This window comes from Panthera leo, chromosome B2 (genome assembly GCF_018350215.1).
Source record: "Panthera leo isolate Ple1 chromosome B2, P.leo_Ple1_pat1.1, whole genome shotgun sequence".
In the NCBI taxonomy this organism is placed as follows: domain Eukaryota; kingdom Metazoa; phylum Chordata; class Mammalia; order Carnivora; family Felidae; genus Panthera; species Panthera leo.
Window position 1 is genome coordinate 1,151,322 of NC_056683.1, and position 19,162 is coordinate 1,170,483.

At 36.4% G+C, this 19,162-nt stretch overlaps 2 protein-coding genes across 2 annotated transcripts; one reads left to right on the forward strand and one right to left on the reverse strand.

Moving 5' to 3' along the window:
* Positions 1-1,277: 1,277 nt before the first annotated feature.
* LOC122218916 (olfactory receptor 2B6-like) lies at positions 1,278-2,207 on the forward strand. The gene has a single exon (XM_042937223.1). It carries the CDS (start codon positions 1,278-1,280, stop codon positions 2,205-2,207), a length of 930 nt encoding a protein of 309 aa, XP_042793157.1.
* A 10,127-nt stretch (positions 2,208-12,334) lies between these two features.
* LOC122218915 (olfactory receptor 2J3-like) lies at positions 12,335-13,265 on the reverse strand. The gene is given in 2 exon segments (XM_042937222.1): positions 12,335-13,247; positions 13,249-13,265. Coding segments are annotated over 2 exon segments (930 nt in total).
* Positions 13,266-19,162: the final 5,897 nt, after the last annotated feature.

A 19,162-nucleotide genomic window follows, 5' to 3' on the forward strand; every position in this document is an offset into this window, starting at 1 on the left:
AATACAGAATACGAAAACCGTACTTTGTAACCATAGATGGTGATGTTACCCTTAAACCACTAACTCACTGGTGAGATAACCTAAAATTTGTCAGTGGAATACCTCATAACCATAATCATGATCTATCTTATCCTACAGAAGATTCTAGATACCGTGGAACAGTTAACAACTAAAGAATAGTATACTTAAATAAATTCATTACCTAGTTAATCTTACCAAAATACTGCTTTATTCAGCCACTTAATTTTGCTGTTACAATGTGCCTCTTATCTTAAAAAGGAAAATAATATATAACATAATTTGTGGATATGTGCAAGCCTCTGGTCCTGACTGAATTGGAATATAGACTTTTCTCTTGAAACCAGTTCTCTGAGTTAAGGGTTGTATTGGTAGCTACATGCAATCAAGTGGATCACTAATAACCATCCAGATTAGTATAAAAACAGAATGATAAGCCCACTTGATAAAGAAAATAACTACTAGATAAATAAACTAAAATTTAATTTAAAAAACAAGTGCTCAGTTTGAATGAAGTACTTATGCAAGAAAATATACATCTGAAAATTAATTCTTTAGCATGGGAAACAGATGTCATAGCTCATCTCTCTCAGTGCATACTTCAGGAAGCTGACATTTCTTATTACTTATTTCCAAAATACTAAGATAGACTTGTTTAAAACCTACCTTCCTACTCCCCATAGGGATGATATAACTATTCAACACTGGTTGAGTGTGAACAAGACTGTCATGGTGAGTATTAGTGCTCTGGCATTTCTTCTCCTTCTTGGGCATCAGTGACCTCAAGACCTTCACCGCTCATAACATTTCAGTAATCCCTTGCATTGGTGTCTTCTAGGTCCATGCCACATCCACTCTATCAGACACTCAGTGACAGAAACCAATGAACTACATTTTAACGACCCCCTCCGATGATTTTTATGCAAGCAAGCCAAGTGTGAAAAACCTGATTTGGAGTTTCCCAAATACAAGATGCTCCCACTTTGCTTTTAACTCTCCCTGTGACACAAGGGGATAGTTATCGTCATCCTTGCTCTACATTCAGTTTCAGAATGGTCAGGTTACTTGTCTAAAGACATCACCTCTATTCTGTAGTGAGGGAAAGTAAGTCACTGGTGCCAGATCCTGTTTATTGCTTCCCTCACAAGCGACTATGACCCATCTTCTGTGAGTGGATAGTGGATGCAGTTCTCGTAACGCTTCCAACCTTTTCTGCCACTTTTCTGCTGTAGGTAAAATAAGGTGAAGATGGCGGCACAATGAATAACATCCATCCTAAAGAGTTTGTTCTACTAGGCTTTGCAGATCGTCCTTGGCTGGAGCTTCCTCTATTTGCTATTCTTCTTATAACATACCCCATGGCCATGGTAGGAAACACAGCCATCATTCTGGTGTCCAGGTTAGATGCCCGTCTGCACAGCCCCATGTATTTCTTCCTCACCAACCTCTCCTTCCTGGACATGTGCTACACCACAAGCATCGTCCCTCAGATGCTGTTTAACCTGGGAAGCACCAAGAAGACGATCAGCTATGTGGGGTGTGCAGCTCAGCTTTATTTCTTCCACACAATGGGGGGCACAGAATGTCTGCTTCTGGCTATTATGTCTTTTGATCGCTACCTGGCTATCTGCAAGCCTCTACACTACACCCTCATCATGAACCCACGCATCTGTATCCTGCTGGCATCCACTGTGTGGTTGGCTGGAATCACGTATGCTGTCTCAGAGGCCACTGCTACCTTGCAGTTACCACTGTGTGGACTCAATAAATTGGACCACTTGCTGTGTGAGATTCCTGCTCTGATAAAGGCTGCCTGTGGAGAAAAGGCTGCTAATGAGCTCACACTCTCTGTGGTGTGTATTTTTATGTTAGCTGTCCCGCTAGGCTTAATTCTTGCTTCCTATGCTTGCATTGGACATGCCGTATTTAAAATTAAGTCTTCTGAGGGAAGGAAAAAGGCCTTTGGAACATGTTCTTCCCATCTCATTGTAGTTTTCTTGCTTTATGGTCCAGGCATTAGCATGTACCTTCAGCCCCCCTCCTCCATCTCAAGAGACCAGCCCAAATTCATGGCGCTCTTCTATGGAGTAGTGACCCCTGCGCTGAACCCTTTTATCTACACCTTGAGGAATAAGGATGTAAAGGAGGCATTAGGCAACCTAGTCAGGGGCATTTTTGCATCCAAGTGACAGCTGAAATTATTTAACAGTTACAGAAGGTTTATAGGGTTTTCTCTAGTAACTCATTCTTGTCTTCTATTTCCCCAAATCTCATGTGAGATCTTCTTGCAGAACACGTCATGTTTCTGATAACTCAATATAACGATGTTAGGCAACAATGATACTTGGCTATATGCACCATTAAGTGCATGATTTGTGAAAGTGCATTAAAAATAGTTCCACTCTGGTTGGTACATACCAAAATACTGACTGTATTAAGTAATAAAATATGTAATAATATAAACAAAAATATAAACTCATTCGTTCAAACAAATGATCATAAAATTCCATGGCAACCACTCATCAGTGGACTTTCTGTTACGGCATCACCTGAGACGCAGTTCATTGTTCTCTGCCACATTAGGCCATGTCTCAGTTGGCAGCATGGCTACACTGTGCATTCCACGTGGGGCACCTGACCCTTTAGTACAACCACGAGACTCCTAAGTGTATCAACCTCCATTATGAAGACACGATTGTTCTTGAAAAATACACTGTGACTCTTGTTTAACAAACAGGTGTGCAGTGTTGCATTTTTTAATTAAGAAATTTATCGTTAAATCTTAAAATAAATAAAATAAGGACAAATCATACAGATGAATTTCTTAATGTTCCTTTTAAAGGTCATAAGTGTGTGTCTTCTGAGTCAGTGAGAGAACAAAGAAGTTCTATTAATAATGAACTCCATCCTGTAACCATTTTGTGGATCTGTTCTATTGTTTTCTTTTTAATTTTTATATCATTTATTTACGCTCTAATCTTTTATTGATAAGTCCCTGCAAGACCAATTAAAAGTAAAAGTGAAAGGATGCACATAAATAAAATAATGAATGAGAGAGGAAAGATCACAACCAATACAACAGATATACAGATTATTAAAAGAGAATATTATGAGCAAGTATATGTCAATAAATGGGGCATCCTGGAAGAAATGGATAAACTCCAGAAACATATAACCTACCAAAACTGAAACAGGAAGAAATAGAAAATTTGAACAGACTCATAACCAGTAATGAAATCAAATCAGTAATAAAAAATACCCTAACAAACAAGAGTTCAGGGCAGGATGGCTTCCCAGGGGAATTCTACCAGACAGTTAAATAAGAAATCATACATATTCTTCTGAAATTGATCCAAAATATAGAAATGGAAGGAAAACTCATTCTATGAGGCCAGCATGACATTGATTCTCAAACCAGACAAAGACCCCACTAAAAATGAGAACTACTGGCCAATATCCCTGATGAACATGGATGCAAATTTCTCAACAAGATACCAACAAATCAAATCCAACTGTATATTAAAAGAATTATTCACCACATTCAAGAAGATTTATTCATGATGTTGATCCTCAACATCACTCATCATCAGGGAAATGTGTACCGAAACCAAAATGAGACATCACCACACACCTGTTGGGATGGTTATCATCAAGGACACAAGAGATAACAACTGTTGGTGAGATGTGGAGAAAAGGGAGCCCTTGTGTGCTCTGGATGGGAATGTAAATTGGTTCATATACTATGGAAAACATAGAGTTAGGAGGTTCCTCAAAAAATTAAAAATAAAAATACTATTTTATCCAGAAATATCACTTCTGATTACATATCCTAAAGGACATGACAACAGGATCTCAAAGGGGTATCTGCATTTTCATGTTTTTTGTGGCATTATTCACAATAGCCAAGATATCAAAACAACCTAAGTGTCTGTCAACAGATGAATGGTTAAAAATGTGATGTATATATTTATATGTATACACACATATATGTGTGTGCATATGTATATATGTGTATATAAATATATATTCAATACAGATAATAAATATATGGCAGATGAAAGAAAGAAGGAAAGAAAAAAAGGAAAAAAGAAAGAAAAAGGAAAAAATAAAATAAAAGAAAAGAAAAGAAAGAAAGAAAGAAAGAAAGAAAGAATTCATCTATGAAAAAGAAAGAAATTGTGTCATTTGCAACAACATGGATACACCTCGAGGGGATTATTCTAAGTGAAATGTCAGGCATAGAAAGACAAATACTTATATGCTTAATCTTGAAATTCAAATTCATAAGAGTAGAATGCTGGTTTTCAGGGGCTAAGGGGTGGGAGAACTGGGAAGATGCTGTTTAAGGTTTTAAACTTGCAACTACTAGATATGGAAGTCCTAGACAGCCTAGAAATTATCTAATTCACAGCATAGAAACTTTAGTCAACAATACTATATGATAAACTTCAAAACTTCCAAGAGACTAGATATTAATTGTTCTCACCACAAAAAAGAAATTATAATTATGTGACATTATAAAGATGTTAGCTAACATTATAATGGTAATCATATGGTAATGTATAAACACATCAAATGAAAAAAATGTACATCTTATACTTCCACAACTTAGTTGTCAATAACTCAATAAAAAATAAAAACAATAAATTAAAAAATAAAATAAAATCAGTGAATGTTGTGGAGTGGCCAGGTGCTTTGCTTTTCTATTTGAGACACATATCCAAAAAAGTCATTAAATTCTTAAATAATTGGCAGTATACAAAGTACTTCCTAAACATCTCATTTGAAATAGATTTTATACAGCCGTAGGAGAAAACTGAGATGCATTCCTTTATTTTATTTATCTTTTAAATTTTACATCCAAATTAGTTAGCATATAGTGAAACAATGATTTCAGGAGTAGATTCTTTAATGCCCCTTACCCATTTAGCCCATCCCCCTTCCCACAACCCCTCCAGTAACCCTCAGTTTGTTCTCCATATTTATGAGTCTCTTCCATTTTGTCCCCCTCCCTGTTTTTATATTATTTTTGTTTCCCTTCCCTTATGTTCATCTGATTTGTCTCTTAAAGTCCTCATATAAATTAAGTCATATGATTTTTGTCTTTCTCTGACTAATTTCGCTTAGCCTAATACCCTCCAGTTCCATGCACATAGTTGCAAATGGCAAGATTTCATTCTTTTTGATTGCCAAGTAATACTCCATTGTATATATACACCACATTTTCTTTGTCCATTCATCCATCGAGGGACATTTGGGCTCTTTCCATACTTTGGCTATTGTTGATAGTGCTGCTATAAACATGGGGGTGCATGTGTCCCTTTGAAACAGCACACCTATATCCCGTGGATAAATGCCTAATAGTGAAATTGCTGGGTCGTAGGGTAGTTCTATTTTTAGTTTTTTGAGGAACCTCCATACTATTTTCCAGAGTGGCTGCACAAGCTTTCATTGCTACCAACAATGCAAAAGAGATCCTCTTTCTCCGCATGCTCGCTTCAGGCATCCGTTGCTGCCTGAGTTGTTAATGTTAGCCCTTCTGACAGGTGTAAGGTGGTATCTCCTTGTGGTTTTGATTTGTATTTCCCTGATGATGAGTGATGTTGAGCATTTTTTTATGTGTCAGTTGGCCATCTGGATGTCTTCCTTGGAGAAGCGTCTATTCATGTTTTTGCCCATTTCTTCACTGGATTCTTTGTTCTTTGGGTATTGAGTTTGATAAGGTCTTTATAGATTTTGGATACTAACCCTTTATCTGATATGTCATTTCCAAATATCTTCTCCCATTCTGTCGGTTGCCTCTTAGTTTTGCTGATTGTTTCCTTTGCTGTGCAGGAGCTTTTTATTTTGATGAGGTCCCAGTAGTTCATTTTTGCTTTGGTTTCCCTTGCCTCTGGAGACATGTTCAGTAAGAATTTGCTGCGGGCAAGATCAAAGAGGTTTTTGCCTGCTTTCTCCTCAAGGATTTTGATGGCTTCCTGTCTTACATTGAGATCTTTCATCTATTTTGAGTTTATTTTTGTGTATGAGATGCATTCCTTTTAAGATATTTGACAAAGGGTTGTCATATGTCCTAATGTCAGAGACACTCCTTTGAACATATTAGATGGATATCTAACTTCTTAACATGTAGTTACTACTGAACTATTATAATATCTGGTAAACAGATCTAAAAACTGAACATGCTAATGACAGTTTTTGGAAAATTCTTTGCCCAAACTTACATTTTGATTCCATGACTTAGATTAAGTCAACTGTTCAGTTATTAAAAATAGTACTTTATAGACTATTATTTTTGTATGATCCTACTCCAAAATGGCCATACCTGTATAAAATACATACCTTCTATCCTACCCCTTTGGTTTTGCATTAACAATGAATATCAAATATAAATTATTGTATATTATTGTCTATTCTCCTAATGGCTATTATTTTATATGACCTCCTTAAATGATCAGATTATGTTTTTATACTATTAACCTGAAAGTTAAAATAGAGAATTCATCTTTTTTAACACATGATATGATTTCACTCATATGTGGAATTAAGAAACAAAACATATGAACACATGGGAAGGGGGTGGAGAGGAGAGGAGAGGAGAGAGGGAAACAAACCATGAGAGACTCTTAAATACAGAGATTCAACTGAGGGCTGATGGAGGGAGGTGGGATGGGGGAAAGGGCTAGATGGGTGATGGGTATCAGGAGGGCACCTGTTGGGATGAGCACTGAGTGTTGTATGAAATTGATGAATCCCTGAATTCTACTCCTGAAACCAACATTCTACTGCATGTTAACTAACTAGAATTTAAATAAAATTTTTAAAAGAAAAAAAACATGTTTTTCAGCTTGAGATGTAAATATGTAATTAACAAAATTGTATATATTTAAAGTGTGCAATGGGATGATTTGACATATGTGTACATCGTCTACTTACCTTGTGTGTGTGAGTGTGTGTGTTGGGGGGTGCCTGTGGTGAGAATGCTTAAGGTTTACTGTCTTGGCAAATTTCAAGCATGCAACATGTTATTAGCTCTAGCCACCTTGCAGTACATTTGATACCAAGAGGTTATTCGTTTTATAGCTGAACTCTTGTATGCTTTGACCAGCATCTCCCCGTTCCTGCCATCCAGCCCTAGGCCCTGATAACTACCATACTACTGTCTGTTTATACAAATTCTACTGTGATTTTTAGATTCCACATATGAGTGGCATCACACAGTATTTGTTTTTCTCTGTTTAATAATACTTAGCATAATGTCCTCTAGGCTTTTCCATGTTGTCACAAATGACAGAATTTCTTTCTTTTTGTACCTGAATATTCCATTTCATATAATGTATGTAATGTATACACATATATTTACATATGTAATATATATGATTATATATAAGTTGTATATGTAATTTAGGTATAGTTATTTATAATTTTTGTGTATATAATATATAAATATACACATATAAAATATATATGGTTATATATATTATATATATTATATATATATTGCATCTTTCTATCCATTCATGTATTGATAGACACATGTTATTTCCATGTCTTACCTACAATGAACAAAGCTGCCATGAACATAGGAGTGCTGATTATCTCCTCAAGATATTGATTTACTTTCTTTGGATATTTGCCCTGAATTGGATCATATAGAGGTGCTATTTTTAATTAGCTGAGGAACCTCCATATCTTATTTTTCTTTCATTTCTGATATTATTCACTTCAGTCCTGTCTTTGCCTTCTCCAACTTCTAGAGGCCACCTACACACCTCAGTTGTTGGCTCTTTCCACCATTTAAAGCCAGCAGTGTAATAAATATGTCCTCTCATCTCTGACATCCTGACTCCCTCTTATAAGGAACCTTGTGATTAGATTCGCCCACCTAGACAATGCAGGATAATCTTCCCATCTGAAGATCTTTCATTTATTTGCATCTGTAAAAGTACTTACTTTTGCCATGTAAGTAATATATAATCAAAGATCCTAGAGATTAGGATGTGGACACCTTGTCAAAAGAGAATAAGGAGACATTATTCAGCCTATCACACCACCAAATATATATACACAGAATGATGAAACTCTGAAAACCAACTTTGGCAACAACTGTGGTAACAATTGTTTCTGGGTGGAATTAATAAGGGATGGTTGATTATAAAACTGGTAGGTAAAATTAGGTGAAAATAGAATTCTACCTAATTTTAATGTATCTCACAAGGCATTTATAAATTACCAAAAGAAACATAATAACCTTGTAACAGACAGCCCAAGTGTCTATCAATACATGAATGGATAAAAAAGAGGTAGTGTACTATATGCTAACTAATTTGGATGTAAATTTTAAGAAAAAAAATTAAAATTTAAAAAAAATGAAAAGAAAAAAGAAAAAAGGTAGTGTGCGTGTACATATATATATATATATATATATATATATATACACACAGTCGTGTGTGACTATATATATACACACACTATATAATGGAATATTCCATGTACACATAATGTATATATATATTATATATATGCTATAAATAATGAAATATTATTTAGCCATCAAACACAATGAAATCTTGTCATTTGCAATGATATACATGGAGCTAGATAGTGTTATGCTAAATGAAATAAGATAGTCAGAGAAAGACAAATAACATATGATTTCACTCGTACATGGAATTTAAGAAACAAAGCCAAATGAGCAAAGGAAAAAAGAGAGAGAGAGAGAGAGAAAGAGGGAAACAACCCCCCAAAAAAAACCCAAAAAAATAAAACACAGCCTCCTAACAATAGAGAACAAACAGATGGTTACCAGAGGAGAGATGGGCAGGGGGATGGGTTAAATAAGTGATGGGGATAAGGAGGGCACTTGTTGTGATGACCATTGGGTGTTGTATAGAAGTTTTGACTCATTGTATTGTACACCTGAAACTAATATTACACTGTATATTAACCTACTGGAATTTAAATAAAAACTTTAAAATAATCCTGGCAGGCACCAATATCACTAATATCACAATATCACTTCTATGGTATTCATGCCAATAAATGAATAAATTGAATGTAATCATGCATAAATAAAACTTAAACTGAAAGATAATTATACTAAATGGTCTATATTCTTCAAAAATGTTAGGTCCATTAAAGACAAAGAAAGACTAAAAAATGTTTCCAGATTATAGCACAATAAGAGATGTAGTACCTAAATCCAACTTGTAATCCTGGGTTAGATCTTTTCTTCAGGAAATACTCCCATGAGCACTTAGGGGTAAATATGTGTACTATTCTCCATATGTTTCAGAGAAATATTTAAAGTGCATATTAACATTACATTACTATAGACAGAAAATTATAACACACCCAGGGTAAAGTGTTAACATTTGTGGAATCCAGTGAAGGTCTACGGTAAGTGTACATGCTATTTATCTTTTATGTAAGTTGTTCTTATTGTTGTTGTGGTTGTAAAACTATAATAAGAACAGGACGAATGTGAATTTGAAATTTGTATTATTTTTGAAATCACTTGATGTTGTCATGACATAACCATATTTGTCAAACATACAGCAGACATGACCCCGAAGCCAACAGAAGAACCGAGAATGAATGCACCTGCTATAAGCCAGAGCTAGTTTCTGTGATGACCTGGATGGCGTGCCTGTGCTAGTAATCCTGTACTGCTGAGGCACAACAGAGACATAATTAGGCATGTGTACAGGGTGTATTCTGCACAGGAGGAAGTATAAGATGAAGCAGGAAAAGACTGGGAGACACCTGTCTGGCTGAGGGGGAGAGATTTCCTGGGACCAAACAGCAGCTGGCACGTCAGTGGATTTGGCCACCAACGGCAGCCGGTAGAAGGCCAGATCCATCACTGGTTCTTCAGAAAGGTTACCTGTGGCCCAAATCCATGTATGCTGGGTAAATGCCAATTTTCCAAAAGTTAGTTTGAAGTTTAGAGTTGGCAATAGGACGATCCCAGGGCTTCTAGTCTATCTTGGATGGTGGTGACCCTAAAAGGCACCTCCAGGGCTAAAAATCTATTGTCATTATTCTTCGCTTGTCAGATGCAAGTTACGCTTAGTCAAGTCATGTATTTTCTTCCTGTAGTTTCTTCATGTACAAAGAGAGAAAAAGCTTATACCTACCACCCTCACCCTGCCTGTGATCAAACTGCATTAGGTTCATGTAAGTGGTTTGAAAGGTACAAAACAAAATGTCTATGTTAATTGTTGGCATAATTTTGGTAACTGATCTTTGTTTTAGATTATAAATTAAATACAGTATCACATTAATGTGGCTAGGAATCAACATCACATATAGCATTCTGAAAACAAGCCAACACATGTAGAAGAATATATGTTCTATAGCAGAACAAGAAAAAAGGAGAATGGGAAATTTAAACTTTTTTTTAAGTTAGATAGTGAGAGGGGTGGCCCACTCAGTTAAGTGTCTAACTTTGGCTCAGGTCATGAACTTGCTGTTCACGAGTTCCAGCCCTATGTTGCGCTCTCAGATGACAGCATAAAACCTGGAATCTGCTTCGGATTCTGTGTCTCCCTCTCTCTCTGCCCTTCCCCTGCTCATTCTCTCTCTCTCACTCCCTCTCTCTCGCTCTCTCTCCCTCAAAAATAAACATTAAAAAAATATTTTTAAGTTAGACAGTGAGAGAATACAGTACTACGTGAGGCATCCTAAATAGTAAGATTTCCATAATGCAAGATGATTTGAAGAAACAAGCTATGTTTCTTGTTCACTCTATATGGTCCCAGTTACTCACTAAAAGTTCATTTGTATGCATAATTCTTGGTTCTTCATTTCTTGGACAGTAGGTAAGGACAACTGAATATACACCATATTGTTCTTTATACCTAGTTGGTCATAAAGGAAGTATCACAGATATACAAAGGAGAAGAGAAAGTCAACATAATCAGTGTAGTTTCAGCCACACAGGAAATGGAGGGAAAGTTTGGGGACGTATTTTTCATCTTAATAATTTCGGAAATAGGGTTTGAATCATCACATCTAAACTAAAGGCCTCAAAAGCTACAAATAAGATTTGGTTTACCATACAAAACTCAGATTTCAAGATTTTACTTTACAGTGAATTGCCCTTCATCTGCTCTAGCTGAATAATACAGCTGCCAGTTTAGTGTTATGTACACAGCACACTTATTTCATAAGAAGATGGTTGGCAATAATACAGGTAACAAAACTACTACATTTATAAAAAATACATTTCTTTGTATGGAAAATATATAAGTTGATTTTCATTATGTACTTTCTAATCTCAAACATTCAAATTAGATCAAGCTTAAAAAGAAAACAAACATTTTCCATAAGATTTTTTTTTCAAAATGATTGAATGATTTTATATTCCATAAACAATGTGTGATAGCTCCAATTACTTCATAGTTTTGCAATATTTGGGGTTGTTATATTATCTGTATGTTTATAGATATGTTACTCAGGGTTCCATAATCTTTTCTCACAAAATTTTTCTACTATATTTTCAGATAATTCTTTCAAATACCCATTGGATTCATGCAGTCATTTCCAGAGCCTAGAAGTCTGTCTGCCTCAGATATTTCTTATTGCTCCTCAGGCTAACCATGTGCCCCAAGCGCCTCTCCTAATGATCCCTGGCCTATAATGACCCTTACCTTACAGGCTATATCCCACAGCTCTTTAAGTGATTTCCACCTCCTATACACTTCCCACTGCCTCGAGAAAGAAACACAATATGCTTATGTTGACTTCATTACTTCAGAGACTTTCTTGCTATAATTCATAAAACTTATTTTCTTACTGTTGCTATAGGGTATTAAAGAATACAGACCAATATTCTTCTCTATATTAATTCAAAAAAGAATAACAGTATTGTAGAAAATATTTAAGGTATTTCAGTATGTCTTTAGTTAAACCAAAAATAGAAACAAATTTTATGGCAAATGCTGCCTTTAAAGCAAGAAATTAAAAGACAATAGTCCAGGTTAGAAAAAAAAAAGTATATCACTTTTATATAGGAATTTCATTTCTTGATTTTCAGTTAAGAATGAGATACCTTTGTTTTATTTATTGTGCCACTGAAAAATATGTTTGATCTTGGTTTTACTTGGCTGTTTCTTCCATGAGAGAGTGATTGGTATTTAGCCAGACTGTTTAATTCATATCTGTGAGTCAGAGCTCTGTGGTCCTGAGAGACACACACTCCACTGGTGCTGACAGAGTGAGTAAATGGGAGAGTAGATGATAGATGGATGCAGACTAGTCCTTGTTGAGGAGGCGCCTTGCTGTCCTATGAAGGTCATGAAGGCGGTGGTCTCTACCATCCCACTAGTCTCCTTACTGCCCCTCTTACATCTTTGTTTCTGAGAGTGTAGATTAGAGGGTTGAGGCTAGGTGTGACAACAGTATAAAAGAGGGCAATGAACTTGCCATGATCCTGAGAACTTCCTGATGTTGGCTGCAGATATATGCACATGATTGGAATGAAAAAGAGGGACACAACCATAAGATGGGATCCACACGTTCCAAAGACTCTCTGAAGTCCGGTTGATGACTGCATCCTCAGCACAGCCCGAGCAATGGCACCATATGAGCTGAGGATCAGGATGAGTGGTATCAGAACAAAAATGGAGCTTGTGGCCAGAAGGGTCAGCTCATTAGCATGGGTATCAACACACGATAATCGCAGCAGTGTTGGAACTTCACAGAAGAAATGGTCCACTTGGCGATGTCCACAGAGGGGGACCCAGAAGGTAAAGGAGGAATGAAGTGCTGAGTTGGTAAAGCCACTGACCCAGGAAGCCACAGCCAACAGGTGACAGAAACGAGGGTTCATGATCACGGTGTAATGCAGGGGTCTACAGACAGCTGCATAACGGTCATAGGACATGACCACCAGGAGGACACACTCTGTGGTTCCCAGTGCGAGGGCAAAGTAAAGTTGAGTCATGCAACCGGCATAAGAGATGGTCTTTTCTGGGCCCCAGAGATTGACGAGCAACTGAGGGATGGAGCTGGTGGTGTAGCAGAGATCCAGAAAAGAGAGGTTTGAGAGGAAGAAGTACATGGGAGTGTGGAGACGGGCATCCAGGCATGACAAGACAATGATAAACAGGTTGCCTATCAATGTCGTCAAGTAGAACATCAAGATAAGCACAAAGAGAACTACTTCCAGATGAGGCCAATGTGAAAAACCCAGTAGAATAAGGTAGCCTTCATAACTTTCATTTCTCCCCTTCATCATTCATTTTTTGTTACCTAAGGAAAGAATCACATACTTCCCAAAATTGTAAGAAAATGCTCCAAGAATCACAGGGACACATGAAAAAGAAACAGAAGCCAGTTTAAAAGGACTACCACTGTTCAACTCTGTGACAGTTGGGCATTAAAAGAAACTATACTAATGAACTGAGAGAAGTAAGAATCCACAAGTTCATAGTGATGTAAATATATACATATAAATGTAAATTAATTATATATATTTATATATATATATATATATATATATATATATATATATATATATATACATATAAATTATTAGTGGAAAAGTAAAAGTTATTCCTGTCAGTAGGATTCTAATAATATGTATAGAAAGAATGGTAGAGTTTAAAAAGGTAAATATATGCTAAAAACTAGTGAATGAAATATGATGAGAACCAGGATATTTACATGCTCTAAAATACCTCCCCACTAATTACCTATTAATTACAAAATGAAGAAGAGTAAACTTCACAAGAGAAAAATGTGGTGGATGGGCATCACCATAAACAAGATTAGTCAATATTAACAACACCAGTGTTGAGACAAACCAACATTGTGCACCTAGTGACATGATACTCTGAGCAGGACATAATGTCACTCAGTGACATTCCTGCCAAAAAACCACAGCCTGATTCCAGCAATGAAGACACATGAGAGAAACTCAAATTGGCACAAGCTGGACAAAATAGCTGTCCTGTACTCTTAAAAAATATTCTGTTAAATGAAGACAAATAAAGGTTGAGGAACTGGTCCAGACTAAAAGAGACCAAAGAGACACGTTATCTAAGTGGGAGGCTGGACTGGGAAAACATAGCTAATAATAGCATATTTGAGAGTATTGGAAAAATATGATTATCCACTACAAATTAGATAATAATATTGTATTCATATTACATTTTCTGTTTTGTCAACTCTGCTGTGTTATGTAAAATAAAGTCCCTGTTCTTAGGAAATAAACATCAAGCTAAAGGATAAAGGGACATGATGTCTCTTGCTTAGTCTCCAATGGCCAGAAAAAGAGATGATGATAGACAGGTAGGTAGTTAGGTAGCTAGGAAGGTCCATCTGTAGCGGGATAGAAGACATCTTTCTAGGCACAATATAAACTACTGCTGGATCTGTAAATGGTTAATGGTGGTTCTTTGTACCACTTTTGCCACTTGTCTGTAAATTTGAATTTCCACCAGAATAAAAAATTTCACAAATATGAAATAAAACATTTTCCACTTTATATTTTATCCAGCTATTTGCCATGTTATAGAAACATAGCTTCTGAACTATCAAATTCTCATTTATCCCAGGGTGATATCTGGATAAACAGTAATTGGAAACTTCCTCACATAACTACAGAAGAAAATTTCCATGGAACAAATCATCTCTTCTTGATTAATAGCTTGAGTTTTCTTTTCAACACATTCAGGCTTTTTTCCATTAATTAGATTATTTAAAAACAAGAATAATTGTAATCTCAATAATATCTCTTGGGCAAAAAGTCATGATGAACAATATCAAATTTATTACTGATTTCAAAATGTTTTCTGCAGCCCTGCCTTATTCACTGGGTTCCAAGACCCCCAGTGGATGCCTGAAACCAAGGTTAGTACCAAACCCTATATATACTATAGTTTTCTTATAAACACATGCCTATTATAAAGTTTAACTTACGAATTTAGGCGCAGTAAGAAATTAACAACAGTAATAAATAGAACAATTATAACAATATATTATAGTGAGTTATAGGACTGTGGTATCTCTCCCAAATATCTGATTGTACTCACTCTTCTTCTCCTTGTGATTCTGTAAGATAACGAAATACCCACCTGATCAGATGAAGTGACAAGAATGACCCAGGCATATGACCTAATGTTGGACTGCCACTGACCTTCTGATGAAGCCTCAGGAGGATCATATGCTTCTGTAAGCCATGGTTGATCACACGGTCACTGAAACTACAGAAAGTGTTACCTCAGATAAGGGGGCTACTGTACACAGGATAAAAATCTGGAGCTTTAGTTAAATATTCTTGTAGGAAGACCGTTCTCTTCTGATGGTTTAGTTGCACTCAGAGCATGTTTCTAAACTGAAAACTAGGATATAAATTGAAATACAAAAAAGACAGATGGACACACAGCAACTTACAGATACTCATGGTATGAACACTGCTGGAAACCTTAGTGGTTTTTTTTTAATTTTTTAATGTTTATTCATATTTTGAGAGACAGAAAGAGATCACAAGCAGGGGTGGGGAAGAGAGAGAGAGGGAGACACAGAATCTAAAGCTGGTTCCAGGCTCTGGGCTGTCAGCACACAGCCTGATGTGGGGTTCAAACTCACAAACCACAAGATCATGACCTGAGCCTAACTCAGACGCTTAACCAACTGAGCCACCCAGGCACCCCAGAAATCTTAGTTTTGATGAACATATCTGTGACATGGGCTGGGAAGAAAATGATAGAATGCTTCCCAGAGGACGTGTGAAAGGACTGAGTTTGAAAAGAAATTTTAGGAAAAGGAAGATACTAATTCGTTGAGAGACCAAAGGAGGAAGAGTGTGAGTATGGGGAGAAATAGAAAGTAACCTGATCATAGGGTGTAAAGCTGAATCTGTGTCTATCACAGGCCTGATGAAGGTGTTCACGTGATTTCTTTCTTTCCAGGCTGAGAACTGAGATAATATTTGAATTCTGAGTATAATTTATAATTTCCACATATATTTTTATTCTCCAACTTCAAGAAGAATGCCGAATATTTATTGAAACTCCTGAATGGCTATTTATCATTTAATATACCGTGCCTAGTGAGTCTTTCGTTTCTTTTTTGTTAAAAAAATTTTTAAGCATTTTAATAAATAGTTATACCTGTTAAGTGATTCTTTATCTCTTGTGGGTTTTGAATCTGTCATGGGAGAGATTGATGCTACCTACTGTCCTACAGTTACTGTGACAGGGCTCTGCCTCATTCAGCTTTGCTGCATCTGTCCCCACCTTCCACAGCCAGGTCTCCCTCACAGTTCCTAAGAAACTACAGCGAAGGAAGGAAACCACAGAAGGAAACCACAGCAGAGACATCTGTGGTTGCCCTCTCATCTTGCTCACCTTCTACAAACACAACTCTTGAAAAAGATGTTACAGTGGCTACTTGATTGAGTTTCAGCAGGAAAGTTAGAAACAGTTTGCCCCAAGCCTGTAGGATTGACTCAACCTCATCACTCTTAATCATTAACTAGTTGTTACATGAAGCTAAGCCACTTTCTGCAGCTCAGAAACCATCCAGGATAATCGCACAAGTGCATTGCTTAAAAATAAATTCATTGTGAGTAAACAGAAGTTTAGTTCAAAGAATTACTAAACCATGGGAGAGAGTAACTATAAAGATGTAGAGAGCTGTAAAGGGTAACTTGGACCAAGGGACAGTATCCAAGAAAAGAAACTTGGAAGGGGGGCTCCCTCTCCATGGCTGAGGGTCAGACCTCACCAAAGAGGAGTGGCCTCAGCCCACTGGGTGAAGACATCTGCTTTGGCTGAAACAAACAACAGTAACAGACGGTAAATCACAAAGATCACTTCACATAAGAGTCACTGCCATTTGAGGGATGAAGAAAAAATCCTGAGATTCTTTTTTAATTTAGATTCTTTTTAAATCTAATTTTATCTCCCCTAGAATGGGAGATAATACATCATAAGATATATGATCTAAATACCATTGCTCCTTCTAATGCAGATATAACTTTCTCCTTCTTTACACAGTTACCTGGACAACTTGGTGCGTTAGCTGAAAGTGCAGCAGTGAGGTGTCTGTCTGTTGCAAGGCTCGTCCTTAGCATTCTACAAAACTTAGAAAGGGGAAGGAGATGAGGGAAGAAAGGATACCAGACATGACTAGAGAAAAGGTAGGAACTCTATGGTTTAATTTTCTTCCTACTGGAAGGGAGAGAAGTAAAGACTTTATCACTAGTTGCTTTGGTAGGCTGTAGAATGAAATATCTCCATTCTTTTTTTTTTTTTTTTTTGAAAAAAGACACTATGGAGGAAAAGACATGAGTTGTTTCGCTTCTGCAAATCACTGGCCACCTTACTTTTTTTCTTATTTTAGTTTTTTTATGCTCTTACCTAGTGCTTAATTAGTACTTGTCCATCCTGTGTCTGTCCACATTCCCTTCATCTATCTTCATGATCTACACCCTCTTTCCTGGTGGACCTATCTGACCTCTGGCTTTCATCTCCTTGAAATTGCCAACATAGATGGATGCCCATACCATACATTCTAATCCTCTATATTACCATAGGAGAACAGAGTCTGGAAATTACTATGATTATCACTGCTACAAAAGAGAGTCCGTGTTTGCCCAAAATATTTGGCTTTAGTTGAAAGGAGGACCTCATTAGAGCATACAGTGTATCAAGGGATGGACCCTTTTCCTACAATAACTGGAGCCTTTATGGAAATAAAATAATCCTCTTGACAAGAGCCATTGGGAGGGTAAATCCCAGAGAGGCAATTAATGCCCTTCCAAGAGTTGTTCTGGTCAGAACAGTTTCTGGGGGATATCTTCCACATTATATCACACTGTTGTACTAACCTAACAATGAATCTACGGACCAAACATCGCTGACAAACATGCTTTAAGGTGTGTTGATAGGGAAAGGAATGGGTTGCCCTGAATTACCTGAAATTTCTTCCTCAATTCCTCATCATGCTAAGGGCCAAATCTGAGGGATAACTTGTTAGAAGTATTCCAAGTTGGGGAAGGAAAGGAAGTATGAAACATTTTTAAATGTAACACATAAAGACTATACAAACATTATATGATGAGTTTATAAATTAATAAACACTTTTGCGTTTTACATTGTTTCTCCCTAATATATTCCATTTGTACCAAAGAAAATCTTGGTATGAAAATCATATCATAAGATTACATTTAAAAAATAGCAATTTTTAAGGGCACCCAGGTGGTTCAGTTGGTTAAGCACCTGACTTCAGCTCAGATTATGATTTCACAGTTCGTGGGTTCAAGCCAGGTCGGGCTCTGTGCTGACAGCTCAGAGCCTGGAGCCTGCTTCGGATTCTGTGCCTCCATCTCTCTCTTCCCCATCCCCGCTCAAACTCTGTCTCTCTCTCTCTCTGAAAAAAAATAGCAGTTTTTAGAGACCAATCAGGTATTCCCTTCTCTATTTTAAAAGAGCACCAGAAAATAATCTTTGTGTTTCAGAGGTCTTGATTATCGTAAGAACTCAATAACAAAAACATATAAACATTGTCCACAGGGCTTAATATATAATTTGTCAATACATGTTTGCTCCTACTACCATTATAGTGAATTTTAATTTAAACTGATATTTTAACAATTATACATTATTTCTTTGTTATTCTTTATTTTATATATTAAAAATACTAAAAATAAAATACTGACATTCTTACAACTCACAATCATCAACTATTACTTTTATCATATTTATTTCTAACATTTTTACACATAAAATATCACAAATAGTCTATGTACACTTTAACTACCTTTTTCTGACTGGACACCTAACCCAAATATAACCACTATCATGAGTTTGGTGTGTATAATTTCAGTTCACTTTAATATATATGAAATATTATTCAAATAATAAATATTTACATTTAAATATTGATGTTATTAAATACTTCTATATTTATAGGGTGTTTCCTACTTTATTGGGGGACAATTTAACCAGTGATACAGTACTAGCAGAATTAGCTCAGTCACCAAAATCTGAGGAATGTCTAACCACCTGGGCTGTAGAAGATTATACCAAGCTCCAATATTCTTCATGCTCAGTCTCCAGATTTGTACGATAATTTTTTGCCTTTGCCAATCTATTGGGTGCTAGCCAATGTTAAAGATTTTATATGCAAT